This window comes from Monopterus albus, unplaced genomic scaffold, assembly GCF_001952655.1.
Source record: "Monopterus albus unplaced genomic scaffold, M_albus_1.0 scaffold65.1, whole genome shotgun sequence".
Classification (NCBI taxonomy): domain Eukaryota; kingdom Metazoa; phylum Chordata; class Actinopteri; order Synbranchiformes; family Synbranchidae; genus Monopterus; species Monopterus albus.
In genome coordinates this window covers 3292906-3317206 of record NW_018127945.1, presented here as the reverse complement: position 1 = coordinate 3317206, position 24301 = coordinate 3292906, and the positions used below count along the sequence as shown (strand labels likewise).

Sequence of the window (24301 nt, the reverse complement as noted above, 5' to 3'; positions counted from 1 at the left end):
GGTACTCCTCATATTCAATTGGATGTCGTGTTTTCAGGTGGTGTATCAAACCTGTTGTTGAAAAGTTCTTTGGCACTGTGCCTCCTCTTGATATTTTAGCAGAACAAATATTACATATTGCAACTTTGGTGTCTTAACCTGAAACTTCAAAATGCTTCCATACCGCTGACATGCTTTGTCGTTGATGGGGAGACACGTGATATAACAGCTCCAGCGTGAGTGAAACCTAACCTGTGCTGCGCGAGGATGGGCGGGGCAGGGCGGGGCATTTTTGGCGTGTTTTTTTTTATTCCGGCCGAAATAAAAATGGCCTTTTCGGCCGAAAGTTTTCGGTGGCCGAAAGTTCGGTGCACCCCTAATTTTTACATCAACCAAAACCAATCTCCCCTCCTCCTTTGAAGATGTGAGGATGCTGATAAACAAAGGAGTGGAGTGGGATATGATATGGGGAGATCATTTGAAAGTGTAAACCAACAGGATATCAAAGAGAGGCTAATGAATATCATGAACAATTTAAAATTCTGCAATGGCATTACTGAGAGGAAGTTTTGGGTTTTAGGTTTAGGTGCCCATTAAATATCCACAGTTTATTTAACTGTGCAATCACTCCCAAAAGCTGCATGTTAAGAGAATAAAGTGTACTCCAGGGTGCGTCAGTACACTGGAACATCACTACTCCTGTTGGCATCAAGAGGGTTAAAGAGGCTTGAAGCTTGAGAGGAGTGAAAATATTCTTTAGCTGTATGACATTCACTCGTGTGACTGCTTATCTTAAATAAAAAAGGTCTATTATTAAATAAAAGTCCTACTTCTGCCAGAACAAAGGGTCGTTCCTTCAGCAGACTGGACACACTAAAGCGGCACAATCCAGTGATGAGGAGGGTGTAGTGGGGCTTTGGCCAGTTACTGCCCACCACCTGCACTGCTATCCCTGCCGTACCAATTCTACAGAAGGACAGAGACAGAATGTAAGCATGAGACAAATTCATCCTCTCCTAAGCCTCAAATGCTTCCTTTGATAGCTAACTAATCTTCCATGATTGCTTTAAGTTTCTAAAGATTGAAGCTGCACACCTGTGATCCCACTGGGGGATCTCAAAGACCTGCGGTGGTGGTCATTATAAGCAGCAGGTGTGGTGTAGTGTGTGGAAGTCCCTAATTTGAATCTCAGACAAACACTGACAATGATTAGTTGATTAATCAGTTAATAAAATATTAATCTCCAACTACAGTACTTCCTTAATCAAACACATTCACACTTCACAGTTCAAGCTTCTCCAATGTACACTAACTGGTCTCTTTAATAGGTACACCTGTACAACTGTATTAGATTAGATTAGATTAGATCAGATTCAACTTTCTTGTCATACAAGGCAACAAAGTGCAGTTTAGCATCTAACCAGAAGTGTGATAACAGTGAACAGTGAAGAGTGTGCAGTATCTACAGTATGAACAATCAGAACTAATTTACCGATGTGTACAACTGACATTTACAGCAAGATATGTAGGATAATGTACGATATACAACAGACTATGGATTCAAATTACAGGTACATTAAGCTTATGGAACACTAGTGCAAAAGGATGAGATGGAATGAAACAGTGCAGAATAAGAGGATAAGTTACATGAGTGAACAGTTCAATGGATGTAAATAGTGCAAAGATGAAGATAAATATGGAGTATCTGCACATTAACAGTGTGCAAATGAATAAAAGCAGTATTCTGTGAGTATGTGTAAATTAATAGATCACTTCAGTATTACAGGTAACAGAAGTGTATTGCATTAGTCCTGGGAGGAGAGATTAGAAGGGGTGAGGTGTGTGTAGTGGTACAGAGGAAGGCAGCAGAGGTCAGTGGGGGCAAGAGTTCAGTAAGGGGACAGGTGTGGGGAAGAAGCTGTTCCTGAGTCTACTGGTTTTGGCTCCTGAAGCGCCTCCCAGAGGGCAGGAGGTCAAACAGTTTGTGAGCAGGGTGAGAGGATACAATTCAATGCAACAATTCCACATAACATTAGTATTTATGTAGCTCAAAAGGTTTCAGTTTTTGGTAAAATTGTCATCAATTTATAAATTACATGTTCCTAATATTCAGACCCTCTCATGTATGTAGCTGAAGGGGATAGAGACACCTCTGAATATAATGTAGTTTTGTATAACCTCAATAATAAACATATAATTGAATTTATAAATTTATGACAATTTCACCAAAAACTGAAACAATTTGCGTTTCATAAGCACAGATGTTAAGGTGGAAGAGCTGCAATGAAGTGCATACAACTGTACAGGTGTACGTAATAAACTGGTGAGTGTATTTGCTGCTTTTCTTTGTTTTATATCACCGCTGACTGAGTATCTTTGTGTTTTAGACTGTTGACTGAACAAAACTACACAAATGACAAAGCCAATTCAGTCTGTAGTAAATTATAACATGCATTTTTCACTACGTTACTCATTTTAGAGACAAAATGATTTGTCAACTAATTGAGAATTGGCTAATTAATCTATAATGAAAACAATCATCAGCCCTGCTGTCAATTGTCACTCAGCAAAGCCCCATTACTATATTATGTATTAAATACAATAAACCTAATTTTTTTCAATGTTATTTACAGTGAGACAGAATGATTCACGGGTTTATTTCTTATGAAGCGCTCTTACATTATCGACAAAATATAACTACAAAGCCATCTTCTGCATGTTTTCATCACTTCATCCACCGCTGTCTTCAGTGTTTTTGATTTTCCTCAGTGCACACTCAATGCAACACACAAATGATAAAGCGATTTCCAGGAAAACAAGCTAGACTAAGTCATGTGGTCCACTACAGGACAATGTGTGGAGCTGACGTTTGTAAAGACATGCAGTGTGGGCCTTGATAATCTAAATATAAAAGAGTCAAAACACTTCTCATTGTGAGGGAACCACAATTTACTGCTATTGTCAATATAGGGAGCATTTGCTATTTTAGTGTGGAGTCCATTTAATTTAAATTATGTAAGGAACTGTTGAAATTTGAGCTAACGTAGAGCAGCGGCAGGCTCCACACCAGTGCCATGTTCAGTACTTTATCCAAGGGCAATTATACCCTGAGCCAATATCTTTCCTCTTTAGTGTTGGATTTTCTACAAAAGTGATTTTAGTTAGAGTGAACTCAGAAACTGATTTTTCAAGTAACTGTGGCTGGTAGAGAGACAAACGTGCTACTTTGTCACCAGACTGGCCTGGCAGACTACAGAGGAAAGGTTAAAGTCCACCTCTCTGTGGCAGACTGTTCTTGACTGCAGGGCCACTGGTAAACTGTAGTTTTCAATAACAAATCACAGAGTGCAACGTTTGTCAAAAATAACAGGATGTGCAGAACACAAAAATACCAATTTAGCTCTATTATGGTACGTAAAGCTGGCAGTCATTTCAGAGGATTAATAAATAAAAAATGCCGTTTGATAGGTGTTAGATACTCTTGCCTTGCCAGTGAAAAGCAATAATACTTAATCTCCTAAAACTAGACCTGGGTCAGTGGCTTCCACTGTTGGGTCTGGCACTGCAGAAAACAAAATACAGGTATAAAATCTAACCAACAATAGTCTGTGAGTGGTCTTCCCCCTTCACATTGTGATATGAACATCCCTCGAGGCTTGAAGAGATACAAGTATGCAGTGTAGGTCCCGACCGTGGGGTTTGGTGTCCTGTTCTCTAGCTCTCACACCTCCAAAACCGAATCCAGCTAAGGAAATGTGAACTCGGTTGTTCACTTTCTATAGAGCTATATGACTAAATTCACATTACTTGTGCAAAGTGGGGAGCTCGTCGGTGTCACTCTCTGGGTCTCTGGTATTGGGAATCACTCCTATGATTGTGCTTTTCACCGAAGTCCCCCTCAACAGTCGCTGGCTGACCAGGTGCATGTTCCGCGGAGAATCCACACTAAACCTGACGGTGGAGCCCGGGAGGAGCACTCCTTCATGGGTCAGGAGCAATGGGAGACGGATCGGTATCTGAATTCCGCCACCGAAGCTCATTGTCCGAGGTTTTCCAGAAGCCAAAATCACACAACTACTCCTACAAACAAATACGTTATCTAACACTCAAATGAGCAAGTGTAAATATGACTTCCGAGTAGTACTTTCAAAATAAAATTATCACTGACGCATTGGATATATAATTACAGACCACAGGATAAATAAATGAACATGTTTAAAGATAATGCTTCTAAACGCAAAACATGGCTGCTGTGGCTTCCCCGCTCATTTTTACACTACATTTCGTCCTGAAATTGAACATTTTCTCTTGACTTCCTGTATTCGCTGGATAGACTACGATAAGTAAAGAGGGACAAAAAATACGCTATCGCATAACGCTGTTGTGGAAAACGTTTCAAACAGAATCCCATTTGATGCTCTTTTCCTATCTTTTGTATTATCTGAATTTGACATGCTGATCTGTTTCCAGTGATGGAAAGTAGTCCAATACATGCACTTAACTACCATACATAAGAACCATACTGGGGTATCTGCGCTTGAGTATTTCATGCCCAAACATTAAAATTCTTTCCATATGTTAATATATCAGATGATGATGCTTTAAATGCTACTTTTACTTCATTTAAGGAAATACATAATCAACAACAACCAGTATAATGTACTGAACTTTCTATTACTGCATAATTTTAAATACAGTTACAAGATCTAAATAAATATTTTTATGTATTTCCTGATACTGTTAAGGTTTGGTTATATCATGCATTGTTTTCATATGTGTTTTTGTAACCTGTAGAAGACATTTTGGGTGCATGCATAATTCTGTCTTTAACTTTTATTTTATCCAACCTTTATAGAACTCGTGTTTGGAAATACAACTCATACCAATACGGACCTGCAGGCCTTTGCATGTCTTTAATGGTCTTTACTAAGATATGTGATAGCTAAACAATACACTACATATTTAGAGAAATAATATAACCAAAGCTAGATTGAAAGACCTGTCTTTTCTTATGACAAATAATAATAATATTAAGGACTTTAATAATAACTGGACTCTGGACACAGAGGTAGTTGATAAAAATAGCAATTACATTTTTATTTCTTTCATAAAAGGTTTGTCATGTACTGTAACATTGTACATAAAAAATAAATAAATTCTGTACCTAGTGTATAGAAAAATCTGTTTTTAAAAGCTATACACCACAGACAACAATCATTCACGTGCTTACAGTTATCATCTCTCTGCTGTCGCCAGTCAACTGTGGGAAATATAATTTTTTGTTCACAATAAGGGAAACACCTTAAAATTCTCTAATGTTTAAAAATGGGACAGCCATAGCTGCATATGATTGATACATTATAACAAAAATACTATTACTGCATTAATAGTAATACTCAAATTTTCATTCATCTATAATATTATCATGAAGTCTCTTTTGCATATCAGGACCACGTTTAGCCCCTTAAGATATTTTAAAACTGTCAGTTAGCTCCTTTCAGACCCATGTAACCAAAGTTTCTACAAGACCAATAGCTTAAGAGTAAAACATCACATTATATATTTAATTTGGGTCAGATGCTGTAACTAACATTTAAAGTAGTGTAAATTACACTTCTATATGTTTTTATTGCATTTATACTTTTTTTTTTATTAAACCTCAAATCATAAAGAACACCAGTAACAATTTAACTTAATGAATTTTACACACAAAAATGATGAGTACTCCTAATTCCTTTTGGCACATGATTTTGAGTGTATTCTTAAAACCAACTCTGGTAACTACTGTGTAAATAAAGTAATGGGATAAGGGAAGGTCGCACCATAAATTAAATGACTGACCAGCTTCACTTTATTGGGCCATAGCAAGTGTTTGAACAGCCTTTCCCTATGTTTCTCTGTCAAAAACCATTGTTGATGTGGGCCTGTAAATTGTAAATGCATAGTAAATGTAAATGCATAGTCATCAGAGGATGGAGGAAACAGCAGTTATCAGTTTGCCTTTAGGTTTGAAGTTCAGTTCATGTACATTGCTCTTGCTCTAGCTCATAAATGTTTAAAAGAGGCATTCATAAAATAGAAGTCTGGCTATGGTACAAAGTCAGCAGAAGATTCATAATATAATAACCATTGTATGCACAGTCTTTTGTACTGCTTCTTGTCGATCTCTGAGGTGATCTGTGCAGGACCACGAGAGCACATCACAGGCTTTTTGCCCAGAGGTTTGGCAAAGCCACAGTGATGCCTTCACTCCAGGTGAAGTTATCCATTTCACTGATGAGGATTTAGCAGCTTGCACTGCACACTCCTTCTGAAAGGATTCACCATAGAAAAGATTGTATCTAAAATATTTATCATATATCACTTTAGTCTAGATACCATGTGTGAACATGAACAAATCTTTTTCATACAAGAAACCCAAGTAGCAGAGTGTCAGTCCTAAACAATACTTCGTTTACCCTGTCTTTACATAGGATTGGAAAATCTTGGGAGTTTTTACTCTCAAAAGAGCTTCATTTCCTTTTAGCATAATGTCTATAGCCTCACAAAAATACCATGAATACTGTTTTTGTGCTTTCAATTTCAGTCTGCCATGGTTCACCATGCCATCAAGACAATTTTGGCTCCGTTTGGTAGACTTTGGAAAGACTTATTGATGCTTCAGGGTGGACTGTTCCCCTCTCACTATAGTTCAAGGAAGATAATGATGCTGGTTTCTTCTCAGCTTTCGGGCTGTAAGTCTTTCTTCCTGCCTTTCCTCCAATAGGAAATATGACAGTCTGAAAAATAAAGAGAAACTGATTAACATTTACACCTTGATTTCTCTCATAGTTGATTCACAAATAGCCTGATGTTGAGTACACAGTGTGTGTGCTTTATTCAGTCAGCATCAGATGCATAGTGAATATATTACTGTAAGCAGAGAATATCATATGAGGATTTCCTGTATAAAAGGTTTGTAACTTGATTCTTGAGGCAGGCTAGTAAGTAGTTTTTAGCAGACTGTATGTGTTGACTTTTTTCATTCACTGCTTCCTAGTAGAGAATCTACACAAATTAATCACATGTACAACAAACAGAACCACTAATTTCCAGTGGATTTATCCAAAAGAAGCAGATGTTCCCTGCACTGTGTCAAGTGTAGACCAATCCTACATTTTGGTCAACAAAAACAACAATGTAACTCATCAGCTACATGTATTGACCCCTCCCTCAGCTGAGAAGGACAGCGATGTCTTGCTGCTCATCTTTTCATCTTCTACACATGTCAAGTGTTGGCTACTGACAGCCACTACTTGACAGTCTGTGTGCTATTGCAGCACAATGCCAATTAATATTAGGAAATAACACATTAAAAAGATAATAAGGTTTTTAGATGCTGACTGCCTCACTGAATCCTTTTTGCATGGGTCTGGTATCAAACCCCACATGTGACACATAACAGTTTAGCACTGTTTTCATGATAGATGCAGTCACTGTATAGGACATAAATCCCGCCTCCTCCGTTTTAGTGGACAGGACACGAACCAAACTAAAAACTGAAAGTACAAATCAAAAGAAAATCTTTTGCACAAAGGTGATTTCTTACTTATTTTTACTCATTTTGATATTTTCCAGTGCTATAATAAAAATGTGTGTGTGTGTGTGTGTGTGTGTGTGTGTGTGTGTGTGTGTGTGTGTGTGTGTGTGTGTTCATGTTTTTGGAAAGTAGAAATCCAAATGTCAGTGAAAAGAGGCAACTTACACAACATCCTCCATAGTAAAGGTACAAAACAAAATAAAAAAAGAAATAACAGGTGTGTACTACCCTTACTGTCAACTAAAATGTGTTTATGTCAAATCTAATCTGACACATTTGGCTCCTGAATGACAAATGTGCACATGGGAAAAAAGGCACATCCACAACAACAGATTCACCCAGTTTCTGACCTCATATGAGGCAGATCATTGCTTTAGTCTTGGCCACTGTCTGATCTATAATGCAGATGGAAAAACAAATAGCTCTTTGACATCAGGATTCTTACATACTGGAATGTCCTTGAATGTACTGCAATGCCTTCTTATGAAGTGGTTGTCTTTGCTTTAAAATGACAACTCTTTACGCAGCCTAACCTGTTTGTGTGCTAGTTTTTATTATTCTGCTATAGTTATGTTAAAAAACAGGGCTCTTTAAATTCTGAGTCGTCAGCTGCCTGCACTGTCACACATTGCATCTGCTATACTCACAGTCCTGTGGTGCTTCAGCATTTGCAAAGCATTCACTGAAGAGGCAGTACATGGTGTGGCAAAAACTGTCCAGAAGGAATTTTGGAGAAGCAAATCGCCAGCTGGACTCTGACACTCTGTCAGGCTCTTCTGTTAAACAATCCCAAATGTCCTGGATAGTCTCTGGAAGCTCCTGCTGGAAAATCTGGACACACAGACGACAGCATGCACAGAGAAACACACATGAGTGAGGGACAGCTAGGCAGCCTAAATGTGACAGAGTAATGGCTCCATGGTGTGATATGCATCTAACAATGCCAGTAGCTCATGAGAACTAAAACAGCAGCTGTGAACCAGCATCAAAAAAACATTCATTGTGAGCTTTTTAAAATGTGATAAATATGGCAGTTATGAAAGGTCAATATGTGCATGTATAGGATGTTATAAAAAAGAACACAATTTAATTAAATTTTCTAATGATAAAGACATTCATTCCTATTTGACAAATCAGTGTGACATTCATCTCCTGTCAAACACCGTTACAGTGTGTTGGAAAGTCACCTACCAGACAAATGGCTTCATTTGAAGCTCAGTCTTACCTCAGCACGATGCGACTGTACAAAGACTCCCTCAGCATCCCTGAAGAGTGTTTCCAATGTATGAGTGTATTGATATGAAAGATGTCTCTCTGGCAGAACTCGGATGATCTACAAGTGCAATTAGTCTTTAATATACAGTATTACAAGACAACTAAATAAGCTGTTGAAGACTTGGTTCATCAAATGCAGGACTGAAATTCACAAGTTATATTTGAATGATAATGAAATGTTATTAATAATGAAATTATCTACATTTAACAGTTTAGTTTTGAGAAACTATATTATGTAGATGTGAACTGAAAACTCATTACATGTTACTCATATAAACATTAATGAAACTGTCTAGTCTGAAACTAGAATCACTGCCTTGGGGTTGTATGCCATCGCCAGCCAGTGTAGTTGCAGTTTACATGCATGTCTGTCTAGGCTTATATAATATATGTAGTAAAGACTTTTTGAAGGAATTTAATAAAAAAACATAGTGTATTTTTTTGGCAACATGGCAGTAATCACTCTATGGACATGTATGATTGTAATGAATCATTCCCCATGAGAAACATGCTCTTCACTTGGAGACTACTTTTACAAAGGACTGACAGAGAGCTTTGTCACATTGTTCTTGAATCCAAGTGGATGTTTGTGTCAGATCTGAAGAAGGCGCTCCTGAGATATCACGTTCACGAGAACGTGATGGCCGAATGGTCAACCCAAAAACATAATGTCTCCAGCCACGGCTGTCACCAGTGTGGAGGCAGAAGATAAGTGAAAGAAAGAGAGGTTTTCTCAAAACCCACCTTTTGCAAGCAGTCAAGTTTCTACTTGTATGTAAAAAAGCATGTGCCTGGTATAATTAAGGTTTCAGAAAAGTTTTGTATTTTGGTAGATTAGATTGTATGTGTGGGAAGAAATCTGACGCTCCAACCTGGTCATGTAAATAACACTGTCAGGTTTGCCCAGCTCCACCTTCCTCTCTTCTTCTTCCTCACACTAGCCTAGCCCTTGCACTGATTACACTATTCAACACACCTGCCCTGCTTCCCTGATTACTCACCAGCTGCACCTCATTAGTCTCCTCCATACTTATACACTGTTCACCAGTCACTCCCCTGCCAGTTCTTTCTCTGTCTTCAGGCCAGTGGTTGTTATGTTGTTTAGTTGAGTTTATGCTAAGATTGTCTTTGTTCTCTCTAGTCCTTGTTAGCACCCTAGTCGTTATCCTGCCCTGCTGTCTCTTGTGTCTTCTTCCTCTTCGGACCTTTCCTCTGGACCCCCGCCCGGTACATCATCATCCACCATACCACTGACTGTTTTTCTGCTGCTGCTGATCAACACCCGGTCATCTACCTCATTACTCCTCCTGTATATATGTCACTACCTTCACTGTAAATAAACCTCACTGCTTGCACCGAAGCCAGCCACCTGAGTCCGCTTTTTATCTGCTCGCTCACTCTGTGTTCGAGCGCACCCTAACAAACACACCAGAGAGAAGAATGTGTTTGAGTTTTTGTTTTGGAATAGTTGCAGTGGTGCCATCCACCTTTACCCTATAAAATAAACCTTGACCTGCTGGCCAAAGACAGAAGAGGCCTATGAGCTGAAGCCACTAACACACCCACCAGCCTCATGGGAGTGGCTTCCCCTGAGGCAGGGACAAAGAGAAACATCCTTACATCAGATCTGAGGCATGCAGGGTCATGCTCTCAGGTTGTGCGCCCCACAGGCAAAAGGTAGGCAAATTCTCCATGTAGACTAACATAATTATGTAAATGAGGTCTTGTCACTCAGACAAACAGATGGCCCCTCACTCAAACACAGCTTATTTTCCAAAATTTTCAGATATAGAACAAGTTCATGGGAGCAATAAAAACAATATATTAATTAAATCAAAATGGTTTCTGAGTTTTTGCATTCAAGCTCCATTTTTTGGTGATTATTGGTGGTCAGCAAACCACCTTTTTGCTGCCAACAGCTGGCCTGGTGTGACATTAGACAAATGTGCAACTCAGTGAGTGAATACAGGTCCGTCATTAGGTTGAGTGGGCATGAAGTGTAAATGGTCTTGTATAGTGCTTTTCTATAAACTGCAGCACACTCACACTACTTGGCCATTCACACTCACAGACCAGTGTCATCATCGGGAACAACTGGGGGTTCAATGACTTGGTCAAGGGCACTTTGACATGTTGACTGGACAAGCTGGAAATTGAACTGCTAATCCTCCAGTTAGGAGACAACCTACTTTACCTCCTGAGCCACAGCCGCCCCCAAAGCGTCACGTAAGGGTGTTGGAACTTTCAGAAGCAAGACATACTGTACAGTACTTGTTTACTGGTGATGTATGAATGCACATACATTGCAAGTGTTCAAAACTGGAAATGTGGAGATTTGTACAGTAAATGGTGTATTTCATGGGATGTACTAACAGACTCACATAAAACCTTAGGCTTTGTAGCAATTGATGTGTCAGGTATTTATCCACATCTTTCTGACTAACTTAATCTGACTGCTACGCTGTGTTTCTGTGAGGGTTTTAGGGGACAAGGTGGATCAACTTAAACATAAGCCCTGGGCCTGCGTACAATGTTCACTTCTATATGCAACAAAAATTAACATTAATAGAGAGACTGCAAATGTCTGTGTTTTACATGACTAAATACTAGTACCATTCTTATGATACATCAAGCTCCACTGTGCAGCACCAGAAAGTTCATCCTAACTGAAAAGTGTTTTATTTGTGTTGCACAGCTGCATGGTACTGTCTGATAGCATTTATGACCCTTTTTTTAACAGCTGTCAAAAGCAGCAGAAAGATCTCCCAGTGACAACCCATGCTTTCTGTTACCAACAATGATGCACACAGTATAAATTGCATAACTTTGCTGGTAGTAGAGAGAGCTAAACAAGCCTGGACAAAATGTTACTAAGTAATGTTTTGTAAAGAAGATACATTTTTTGCAGTTTAAGCATTTAAAACTGAACAATTATGGATGTCCCTGCTCTCACTGTGTCCTCGTTGTTTCTGGACAAAATATGATAAATTGTATCTTTATGCAAACTATATTTCTACCTTTTTTAACACGCCTTGGTTGACCTGGAACCACAGCCTCTGGAGGACCAGCTCATCCAACTCCTTCACCTGTAACCTCTAAGAGAAGAGAAGAGGAGAGAGAACAAATGTTAAGAAGCAAAGAATTATCCATATATTACATTGTCTACACAACTCTGTGTGGTACTCTACAGTGTATAATCTGCAGTTCTTGAAGGTCAGGTGTAGTTGGAGGTATATTTAATTTGTGATGTAATTTCACAGGCATTGAGAGACAACTAGTTTAAGATGGAGTTTAAAATGGTGATGGTGTTAAAATGCACCATCTAAGGAATCACCTCCCTGGTGATGGCAGAGGCAATAAATCAAGCTTTACTTCACAAAAAGAGCAATGAGATTATCACAACTTTTACCAGTCTGCTGATGTTTGACAGTCTAAAGATTTCCTTTTGATGAACCCTGATGGTGTAGTTGATGGGTAAGTTATGTTTCTATAATGGAAAGAGAAAGAAAAGAGAAACAAAATGATTTATCCATTTCATAAATTAAACTCTCCCTCTGAACCCTGAGAAAACCTTTTTATGTTTTAGAAAAAATGGGTATGGGATTTACTATCAAACCTGGCAAACAGAAGCAATTTTTTTCAAAATCACACATATCCAAACAGATTATTAACACACACTGCAGTCATAAATATGCCATGTTCTATTAAGGATTAAGTCTCCATCTGGGTCAGTCTTTCAATAAGGGAACTCATTTCCATATGTTATGTCAAAATAGGATTAGTAGTGGTTGTTTATTTATGTAATGCACATATGGAGTTTCTAGCCCACATGAAGGTGACAAGACACCGAAAATACCAGTGCATCGGTGACAAAACTACATCTCTTCTATGTAACATTACTGTAATGCAAACAAACATGTTTGTCATTGGACAAACTCTACAGATAAGATCTGTCACAATATTTTAAACCATCAGCAAACAAAATAGTGTGTATGTGGAATAAAGGACAGTGCTGATCAGTGTTGTGTATGCCCTAGTTTTACTGTCAGGCACATTAGAATAACATTTAAAGAGGCACTCCTCCAATTTCACAGATGGGGATCATTTTATTTGTCACATTTTTCCATGAGAGAATCTTAATGTCTGGTGTTGAGGGTGGGAGTGTACTGCTCATTCATTCCCACTGACTTTCCCAGCTGCTCCAAACATTAGGACCGCTGACCTTACACTAACACTGAGAAATCTGGAGGGCAACAGCACAAGTGCTTCCACATTCTCTGAGACATAGTAGGAAACATCTTTCTCTCACCATAAACCGTCGCCTGTGGCTGAGGCTGTCGTTGAGCGTCTTCAAGGCTGTGCACATGCTGGCTGGTGTCGGGGCCATTAGAACAGGAGTGAGCAGAAACAGGCCTACAGAAAAAGGAGCCATAGAGTGTGAATTCAACTTCATAGTCATTGTTTTAGCAATGTCAAAATTGTGCGCACTGTATACATTTACATAGGTTTGTTGTTTTTTTGTTTGCCTACTATTCACAGAGAGAGGAGAACTGGGACTGCAGTGTGTGGAACCTGGGACCTTTCTGTGTGGAGTTTGCATGATCTCCCCGTGCTTGCGTGGGTTCTCTCCGGGTACTCCGGCTTCCTCCCACAGTCCAAAGACATGCAGCTTAGGTTGATTGGTGTCTCTAAATTGCCCATAGGAGTGAGTGTGAGTGTGTGTGGTTGTTTGTCTATGTGTTAGCCCTGCGATGGATTGGCGACCTGTCCAGGGTGTACCCCGCCTTCGCCCGATTGCTGGCTGGGATTGGCTCCGGCCCCACCCGTGACCCCGCTCAGGGATTAAGCGGTAGAAAATGAATGAATCATGAACATATTTTTAACAAAATGTCCTGGCAGTATCGATAGTCAGTGATAAGTATGACCCCACAGTAATATGTCCATGCAAATTCTCAGTCATCCAGGTCATAGTATCCTGAAAAAACTTAGCAGAAGGCATCTGGACATAGTTTTAGGTAGAAGACGTTTCACCTCTCATCCAAGAGGCTTCATCAATTCTGTCTGACTGGTGATGAGCAGGAGGTATTTATCCCATAGTCATCTTTGGCATCCTCAAGAGTGAACTTGATGTTGTCATCCACACTCTGTGGACTGTCTGGCCTCTTTGGACTGTGTGGTCCACATAGGAGCAGACAGAAGCTTCAAGGTGGAAGTATACTGGAAAACTACACACACAGACCAGTACCTTCTTTTTGCCTCACACCATCCACTTCAACAGAAACTGGGAGTTATCAGAACCCTAAATCACAGGGCCCAGGAAGTGCCCACAACTGCAGAAGGGATCAAGAAGGAGAAACTACACATCCAGATTTCCCTTAAGGTTTGTGAATACCCCAAGTGGGCCTTCATCAAAGCAAGGAAGAGGCCCAACACCAACAGGGAGAAACCAGAAACAAAAGGGGATAACATTGCCATCCCTTATGTGGCTGGTTTATCAAAGAAACTGAAAAGGATTTTCCACAACCAAAATGTCCCAGTCAACTTTAAACCAGGGAACACCCTTCGGCAGAAACTGGTCCACCCGGAGGACAAAATAACCAGACACAAACAGAGTGATGTGGTGTATGAAATTAAATGTAGACAGGAGTGTAATGACTTGTACACTGGGAAAACAAAACAGCCACTTGCACAAGTGCATGGCCCAACACAGGATGCCTTCTTCTAAATGTTTACAGCAGTAGACAGTATCTCTATGGTTTGGACCTGCTTCTGGCCAGCATGCTTTTATTTTGGTTATGTACTTCTTGTTTCTGCCATTTCACCCACCCCAGCTTTACCAACGGTCTAATCAACAGTCACTGTATCCACCTGTCTCGTTATCTCCAGTCTCCAGCCCTTATACACTTCTCCCTTCCCTTCAGTTAGTGGCTGGTTTATTGACTACTACTCCCCCTTGTTCCTCACCACTGGCCTGTTAACCTGCTCATGTCCTCTACGCTGACTCTGACCGGCTACTGCCCTGTTACCTGCTCGTCTCCATTACGCTGAGTGAGCCTCCACCTGTCCCTGTGTCTTCACTTACCTGCTACGCGATGCTCTAGTTTTTCGTTACCCAGCTCTGCACTCTCCAGTTCTCCATTCTCTAATTTGACACTCTCCAGCTCTCCGCTCCCTGGCCCTGGGCTCTTCAGCTCTCTGTTCCTCAACACCACACTCTCTAGCCCTGCATTCCCCGGTCCTCCACTCTCCTCCCGTCAGCCCCACGCAGCCCGCCAGCTTCATCCTCAGTTTCATTCTATGCCTGCCAGCTCCTTTTCCTCTCTGCCAGCCTCGCAAAGACTCTGGACGCCTCTCCCTGCCTTCACCTTTAAGGTTTGCTTTTTGTTTTCCCTTTGTTAAAGACTGTGTGGCCAGCCTGAGGCTCTGATATTCTTGTTTGTGTTTTTCAGTTATCGCCCTCTTTTAAAATAAACTTGTGAAAGACACTTTTGACCTGTCTGGTTTTTGCCCTTTGGGACCTTCCTTGTTCAGACCTGACAATCTCACAGGACAAGTCACTGGATCACCAAAGCCAACAAGGTTCATCCTCTGAGACAGATATCTATACAAACCCTAATGGTAGTCTGTGTAATTCTTGAATAGATACTGTATGTCAATCTGGACCAAAGTGGTTGATCAGATGGCCAACCAACCTTACAGAATTCCTACCCAGGATGTGTAAGGTTATGTCCAATTGTTTTAGATACACACCACGAAAACAACAGTCACGCACCTTGACTTTTCCTCATGTTTTGGCTAAACGTTATGGCAGCTGCAAGGCTTGCTTATCAGGTGACGTCACGGTTCGACAGCCCAGAAAGGATTAATATTGTATAGCAATGCTTGGTTCGGGGTCTTCCTGCTTCCGGGCTGCTTTGGCAGGCTGGGGGTTTGGAAGATCTCTGGACTGGAAGTGTGGATTCTTGCCTGTGACTTTTTGAATAAACCAGCACGGATATATTTTTTATATACTCAAGTGGTCTGAGTCGTCCCTCTGAGTTCCTGGTTTGAAAGAACCGGATGAGGCTTTATAATGGTTTTAGCCTTTAGTATGCTGTAACTTTTGTGGAGACATGAAGTCTGTACCTTCAAGTAACCAGATGGCCTATTTTACATTTTAACACAGACTTGCTGGCTTAATTTACATCTACACACAGACCTGTTGGCCGGTTTTGCATCTTCACATAGGCCCGCTTAGTATAATCCAAGTTCTGCTTTGTCATGAAGTATCTTGCAGAGACAGGGGGCCTACAACCTGAGATGACCACCTGGCCCGTTTAGCATATTCACAAGGGCTGCTTTTGTCCTGTAATAGCCTATACAGATAGAGGGTCTGCAGTGCAGACAACCAATTGTTCTATATTCATTGCTAGCTACCGCCTGAAAATCACAACACTCACACACATTTGGTTTCTAACACAGGTACAGTAAACTGATGTGAAGCAGAGGTTGGTCTGCTCACGTCTATGGCCAATAGAAGTAAGATACGTGTAAGTCCAACCCCTGTACGAGGGGGTCTCCGCCCAAGAAGATAAATGTAACCAGAATCCATAACTCGAGGTTCAAAGAATGGATTTCCTGGGGGAGCTCTGTCTCTCTGATCCCAGCGTGGTTTTGTCTTACCTGTGCCCACACTTTGATGAAATTTCCTGTTGATTTTACACAGTCGTCTTCTGTCTTCACTTCTTGCGCTTTCAACAAAAGAAATGGGTTTTTTCTAACACTATGGAGCTTTAGTCAGATTTATTCTTACTTTTCACTTTGTTCACAACTGGAATGCCAGATACACCCAACACCTGTGTGAGGTTTTATGTCTTTGCCTAACAGGTAAGAGCATCCTCTTGATATGGGCCACCATGTCTACATAATGCAAAATACAGAATATGCCTGCAGCCCAGGGGGACAAGATTGTTGACATAGCATGGAGGAGTTAGATTTGTCATTGGCATGTCCAGTTATTTATATTGTACAACTCAAAGTCACAAATTGGCCTCAAAGGGCTTTACACTCTGTACAGTAAATGACATATCTTCATTTTTAGATGAAGGCCTTTACTGTGTGAACTGGATGTGTGTGTGTGTGTGTGTGTGTGTGTGTGTGTGTGTGTGTGTGTGTGTGTGTGTGTAAGTTTCTTCTCTCACCGGTAGGGGAGTAAAAGTGCTGTTGCACCAACTGGGCCTTTCTCTGTAACAAGCTCAGCAAAACCATTGTATAAACATGTTCATCATTGTAAGATGACATATGGCTACATGAAAGAAGGGTCAATACTTTGAATATTCTTCTTTTCAACTGTACATAATTCTGGTAAGTTCAAACTATTCCTATAGCCTGATATTTAAAACATTAATGATCTCATTACATTACTGACTCATTCAATGTTAGTTCAGTTAGCAGCAAAGTGAACTGTAACTACACAGGCGAAAGATTCAGAGAGGTTACATCTGTTTATGCATCTGAACCTGCATGCCAGTGCATGCTTGTACACATGCAATTGCCTGAGACCATGTGTGTATGTGTAATTGTTTGTGTGTGTATGACTGAATGGATTTTTTGTGCTGTGTAATTCAAGACTATTTTGATTTCAATTTAGTGTTGGTGTCAACTGAGTGAAAACTTTGCATAGTGTATTTCAGATTATATCATGAACACAGCCTGGAGAGTGCCATCAGTCAAACTGGTTTTTCTAGGTGGAAATGGATGGAAACTCAGCACTGACTATACAACTAATTTAATCGTTATTAGAAAGCTGACTAATGTGCTGTGCTGTGACACACATCACAGAACAAGACTGAGCAGTCCAGTTTCATTAACAGGTCAATGTATTTTAAGGCTTATCAGATACAAAACACTGTGCAGCCATTTGTAATACATGATTTTACAGCACATTTTCATTGCAGCAACTGTTTCACAGTCATCCGATCTCAACCCAGTTGAACTCCTATGGGAAATGTTGGAGCGACGTGTTACAGACAGCGTCTCCACCACCATCATCAAAAGACCACATGAGGGAATATCTATTGGAGGAATGGTGTTCATCCCTCCAGTACCGTTCAGACACTTGGAGAGTCAATGCTAAAGAACATTGAAGCTGTTCTGGTGCCACGCGGTGGCCCATCACCTTACTGAGACACTTCACATTGGGTCTTCCTTTAATTTCTCACCTGTCTGTACTTTCACCATGTTAGATGCATCCACATCAACCACCTCTATTTTAGATAAACCCCCTGAAAGTAGTACCAAGGTTATATCACTACACACTTGGTGACATAAAGCATTTAGCCATCCAGACTGTACAAGAGCAAATATTTTAGGAGAGCTCTAGAGTTCCTTAACTTGTGTCAGTGTACCACTATAAAGGCCCCCACCAAAGAGCTGAGGTCTGACTATGGGATCAGCTTTGTTGAAGCTTGACAGGATTTGTGACTATGGTCCTGTGATATACACAGAGAAGAAAATCTCTGAAGTTACCACAACTGCTCAATAATCAACTTCTCAAAAACACAGTTCGCATGCATGTGGCTCTGCAGTGTGTACATTTCATGCAGAACAAACATTTGCATCACACTCCAGAAGTCATTTTCCTTTTAGCACTTCACTACACCAATATCTTCACTGCGATCAGCTGCAACAAAATTATACAGACAAAAACAGAGAGTACTGACCTCCCCAAAACCTCTGCAGTGTGTTAGCACTAACATTCTGCTAGAACACTGTCCTCAAACAACCTCATCAATTTGATCACTTTCTGACAACGATGAGTTTCATCAATTTGTCCATTTTTATCCAGCTTAGGGTTGCTGCACAGCTGGAGCCTACCAGAGCATGCATTAACAAAGAAGCAGAGAGAAACACTGGAGAGTGCACCAGAATATCACAACAATAACACATAGAGAAAGACAAATACATTCACTTAACAGGAAGATCAGAGTTTGGAGTTCACCTGACCTGCCTGACTTTAGACTGTGGAAGGAAACCCAAAACTTCGACGACTCACTCCGCTGGCTGTTTCATTACTACAGGCAATTATAGCAAAATCTGGACCCTACCTGGCACATGAGCTGTGTGCACCAACAAGAAATGTTTTCACTTTATCTATGGTCCAATTTCCAGTGTTCAGTGTAGAACAGAGAGCAATCAGTTCTGTTGCTGCAACACATCCCTCTGTTGTCATTGCATTGACTATACAGAAGAATATGCATCACGCACTCAATCTGAAAAATGAAACTGATACAGGTTTAAAGAAAAGTGCCTGAACATGGTCATAGTTTAAAAGGCTCCCAAAGTATAAGAAGTAAATATTAGAAACATATGAATTGGTAATACAAGTTATTAATAACTGTCAAATACTAAAAAGTCTTATTATATATAATAACTTATATAGTATTGCATAATTTACTACTTAAGCTTATAGTTCTTATCAGCTGCATGACTGGGAGAGCTGTGAAGTGATATGAATGTAGCTTCAGCAGCTGCAGAGAGGACTGTAACAAGCCCCGTTGAGTTCACGGGAGACAGGAACAGACACAAGATCAAAGGCAGGTAAGTTTTTTTCTTGAGTGTTTCATGAGAGTTACAAAAAATAATCTAATTGGTTTAGAAATAAATAACCACCACTGGTTGTGTGATTCTTATTTTTGAAGTGATTGACAAGACCATTAAGTATGTAAGCTGATAAGCAGTAACCTCGAGCTATGAGTCATCTTGGAGAAAATTAGTCTTTTAAATTGTTAGAAAAATTAACATATGAGATAAAGGAATAATGAGACTTTTGAAAATTATCAAGGCATCTTTTTAATTATTCTTGCAAGAAGGAGCATACAACGGCTACTCAAAAGTGTTGCTGCAGTAAGCTCAAAGGAGTGAACCTCCTTGAGAGCTACTTATACTATTCATTGCAGTTTTATTGCTCTTTGTTCTGCCAGGCAAACATTTGTCCCCTTCAAGTGTTCTTATCAGCCATCGCCTATGTCCTAACTTCCTGACCTAAAGTTTCCTGTCTTCTGTAAGCTAAAAAACATCCCTTTACAATGATTGCACAACATTTGCTCAGAGTAAACATTAGTTACACACAAGAAGGAAAGTTACAGTGCCTTGCAAAAGTATTCATACCCCTTGAATTTTTCTACATTTTGTCACATTACAACCACAAACCTACATGTATTTTATTGGGATTTTATGTGACAGGCCAACACAAAGTATTGTATAATTGTGAAGTGGAAGGAAAACAATATTTTTCTTACAAATAAAAATCTGAGAAGTGTGGCGTGCATATGTATTCAGCCCCCTTTACTTATATATCCCTAAATAAAATCCAGTGCAACCAAATGCCTTCAGAAGTCGCATAATTAGTAAATAGAGTCCACCTGTGTGTAATTCAGTCTCAGTATAAATCCAGCACATTGCTTCATATCACCTGCTCGACAACTTGTGCAGCTCCATTTACATGCTGACTTATAACTTGCTAGTCTAAAAAAGACTGCACTGAAAAAAAGGACTCACCGGGTCTTTGGATTTACTCCAATTATGCTAGTATATGCAATGCAATTCATTCATATTTCCTCTGTTAACATAATTCAAACAAGTTAACCCCTAAAGAAAATTATGTTGGTTTTACACATTATCATTGTGTGGGAACGATGTACACGTTACAATCAAGTAAATCCAACAAATCCTTTTTTTCAGTGTGTGTGGTAACTTTTGCAACTGTCTGCTGTTGGCTGTGCAAGACTTATCACATTTGATGCAGCATGTATAATGCACTGGGCATTGACACTGTGTAACACCCTCAAATTAGATGCTGTGAATGAAACACACATAAACTCTTTCTATCACCTGCAGGTGCAGGAATTCACATTCCTGAAATAATGCTTCCTACAGGACATCTTACCAGTGTGTAATTAATCTATACAATGATGCTTTGCTGGCATTATTAGCCTTGTCAGGTTTAAACTGTACTTTGCTGTGCCTCTAGATACTTGTCCTTCTCAGATACATATATGAGAGGGTCAGAATATTAGGAACACCTCTAAATATAATGTAGTCCAGTACAACACCACCTTTAACTATGACCTCAATAATAAACATAGAATTGAATTTATACATTTATGACCATTTTACCAAAAAATTAAACTTAACTTTTGACCTTCATAAACACAGATGTTAAGGTGGAAGTGATGCACTGAAGTGCATACAACTGTACAGGTGTACCTAATAAACTGGCCAGTGAGTGTAGGTATAAAACATGGTAATAATGGACACTGCAGTCAGGTCAGTCTTCTCCATTTTAGCACATTATTAGTTACCAAAATATCAAGTGTGCGTGTGATGGAAAAAAAACTGTCAGTCAAGCATGAAAATATAGCCCTGTGAGTCAGCGTAAGAGAAAGCCAATGAAACAGACAATGTGCTCATCTCATTTTTGCTCTTTCATCATCTTTCACACAATCATCAAGTCTGTTTCACAACCTTCACATAAACATTTTCTTGTACTCCACATCATGTACAGTGCACATGCACATGAACAAGTATTAGAATAACCACCTCAGCATCAAATGCAGTAGCATGGGCCAACATACACACACCCATATGTTGTTTTTATCCTTCTTACGGACCTAACCCAAAAACTGACTTACAGTCGTTTCCTGGAGACCTACCTTAACCCCAAACAATAACCACTACTTGCCTAACCCTAACCTCATCTTAAACTATGTTGTCAGCCTAAAATGACATAGTGGGGGACCAGCATCTGGTCCCTGCAAAGAGGGTCAAGTCTGTAAGCAGGTTTTGGTCCCCAGAGTGTGAGTGATATCAAGCGTGCATGCACACACACACTCTCAAAGACACACATATGTACTGTAGATGTCTCTTACCCAGCAGGGCTCCCAGCAGGAAGAATGAGGTGGACAGTTGAACCATAGTCTTTGGCTTAAGCCCTTGGCTCCACAGTGCTCTAAACTCAACACAGTGTGTACACTTACAGGACTGGTCTCAGACACACACAGTTACAATATTTGTGTCTGGATCTCTTCCATGTGTGCATGTGTGTTCAATAGGACAGGCATGGGTTGTTGAGCTTCTGGTCCTTAATACATTGCTGAGCATCTGTGAAGCATGCCTGCAGACTCAGGCGTTTGTGGTTCTTCTGGTGCTCCCTAGTGTTGACAGCCTGAAAACAAGAGGCAAAAGTCAATTAGCCTTTCAGATGATATTTTACTTCATTCTTCACAGGAAATGATGGTCTAAACAAAATTCATGTCATTTATAAAGAATAAAAAAGACAGAACAACAAACAGGCAATTGCTATACAACAGTTATTGCTGCTATTGTATGGACTATGTATAGAAACTTCTTTTAATGTAGTATACAAGGAATAATTTCTAATTGAAAAATATTTTAACATTTAAAAAGATTATTACTTTGAAATGCTTATAGCAAAATACATCAATTGTCTGACATGTGAGGAGTGGGGCTACAGCTGAGTATTTTCATTCCATTTAAATGTTAAGATTTGGTTAAACAAGCTCTCATGTTTGAGAAAACAAAGAAAAACACCAGTCTCTTGCAACCCATACCGGATTACTTTTACCAGAGAAGAACTGTTAAATACTGGACAACTCACAATGAGTTTCTCCAATTTTTGTAAACACAGAATGCTGTTTGGACATTCTGATCTGACGCACAGCTGCAAGAACTGCCCAAATACAGACAGCACGTTACCTGTCCCACCAGGGACAAAATCACACTGGACCACTGCTACACAGCAATAGAAGGTGCTCATCACTCTGTCCCCCGCACAGCCCTCAGAAGCTCTGATCACTGTATAGTCCATCTTATTCCAACCTACAGGCAGAAACTTAAAGTTGCAAAACCTGTGGTCAAAACAGTGAAGAGCTGGACTGAGCATGTTAGGTCAGAGCTATAGGCCTGCTTTGACTACACAGATTGGAGTGTATTTGAGACTGCAGCTACAGAACCAACTCACTGACATTGTGACATCTTACATTAGCTTTTGTGAGGATGTGTGCCTGCCCAACAAGTCCTTCTGCACATGCTACAACAAGCCCTGGTTCACAGTAATACTCAAGCAGCTTCGTCGTGCCAAAGAGGAGGCTTACAGAAGTGAAAACAGGACTCTGTACAGCCAGTCCAGGAACACACTGACAAGGGAGATCAGAGCAGCAAAGAGGAGCTACTCTGAAAAGCTGAAAGCTCAGGTTTCAGCCAACAACCCCTCATCTGTGTGGGGGAGCCTGAAAAGCATCACTGGCTATAGAAAACCCTCCCCCCTGCTGTGGAGGACCGTCAACTAGCAGACAACCTGAATGTGTTCTACTGCAGGTTTGACAAACAACAGGGACCTATGCACTTTGTGGACTTCAGCTCGACATTCAACACCATCATCCCAGACATCCTCCACTCGAGGCTGGGGAAAACCATATCCACCACCCAGATAATAAGCACAGGCACCCCTCAAGGATGTGTGCTCTCCCCTCTGCTGTTTTCACTTTACACCAATGACTGCATCTCAAAGGATCCCTTCTGTCAAGCACCTAAAGTTTGCTGATGATATTACAATCATCAGTCTCATCCAAGATGGTGACAAGTCAGCCTATAGATGGGAGGTTGAGCAGGTGGTCCTGTGGTGTAGCTGCAACAACCTGGAGCTGAAAACGCTCAAAACAGTGGAGATGACAGTGGACTTCAGGAAGAACCCACCCAACTTACCGCCCTCACCATACTTGGCAGTACTGTACCAGCAGTAGAGTTCTACAAGTTCCCGGGCTCCACTATCTCCCAGGACCTGAAGTGGTCGTCCAACATCAGTGCCATCATCAACAAGGCACAGCAGATGATGTACTTCCTGCGCCAGCTCAGGAAGTTTGACCTGCCCCAGGGGCTGCTGATACAGTTCTACAGATGAACCATTGTGTCTGTTCTCTGCACCTCCATCACTGTCTGGTTTGGTTCAGCAACCAAACAGGACAAGTACAGACTTCAGCAGACAGTCAGGACTGCAGAAAAGGTTATTGGTGCAAGCCTGCCATCCATGGAGGACCTGTACACCTCATGGTCAAAAGGAGGGCGGAGAGGATCACTGCAGATCCTTCACATCCAGGACATATTCTGTTCAAACTCCTCCCCTCTGGACGGCGTTACAGGTCACTGTACACCAAGACAACCAGGCACAAGGACAGTTTGTTCCCCCAGGCTGTCACTCTGATGAACACTTGACCCACGACAGTATGACAGTATGACTGGAGAATAACTCTCAGTACAATACCTGTAAATATACATTGTACAGATTCATACAGGTCTCTATTTAAGTACGAGTACGTTTTATTCCTGTTCTGCTTGATTGCAGAGCCAAACCAGACAGGAAGAAACTCCAGCGGACAGTCAGGACTGGAGAAAAGATCATTGGTGCCAGGC

At 40.5% G+C, this 24301-nt stretch overlaps 2 protein-coding genes across 2 annotated transcripts in view; both read right to left on the bottom strand.

The window, feature by feature from the left end:
* lonp2 (lon peptidase 2, peroxisomal) overlaps positions 1-4266 on the bottom strand; it is a 26863-nt gene extending 22597 nt beyond the window's left edge. Inside the window, exons 1-2 of the mRNA XM_020604376.1 lie at positions 3787-4266; positions 810-945 (exon numbers count right to left, since the gene is read on the bottom strand). Coding sequence (XP_020460032.1) covers positions 810-945; positions 3787-4019 — 369 coding nt within the window. The 5' untranslated portion in view covers positions 4020-4266. The remainder of the gene's footprint in view (positions 1-809; positions 946-3786) is intronic.
* An 822-nt stretch (positions 4267-5088) lies between these two features.
* il34 (interleukin 34) overlaps positions 5089-24301 on the bottom strand; it is a 38357-nt gene continuing 19144 nt past the window's right edge. Inside the window, exons 2-8 of the mRNA XM_020604406.1 lie at positions 21742-22037; positions 13143-13246; positions 12243-12320; positions 11851-11928; positions 8784-8891; positions 8206-8389; positions 5089-6758 (exon numbers count right to left, since the gene is read on the bottom strand). Of these exons, the coding sequence (XP_020460062.1) occupies positions 6700-6758; positions 8206-8389; positions 8784-8891; positions 11851-11928; positions 12243-12320; positions 13143-13246; positions 21742-21787 (657 nt within the window). The 5' untranslated portion in view covers positions 21788-22037 and the 3' untranslated portion in view covers positions 5089-6699. The remainder of the gene's footprint in view (positions 6759-8205; positions 8390-8783; positions 8892-11850; positions 11929-12242; positions 12321-13142; positions 13247-21741; positions 22038-24301) is intronic.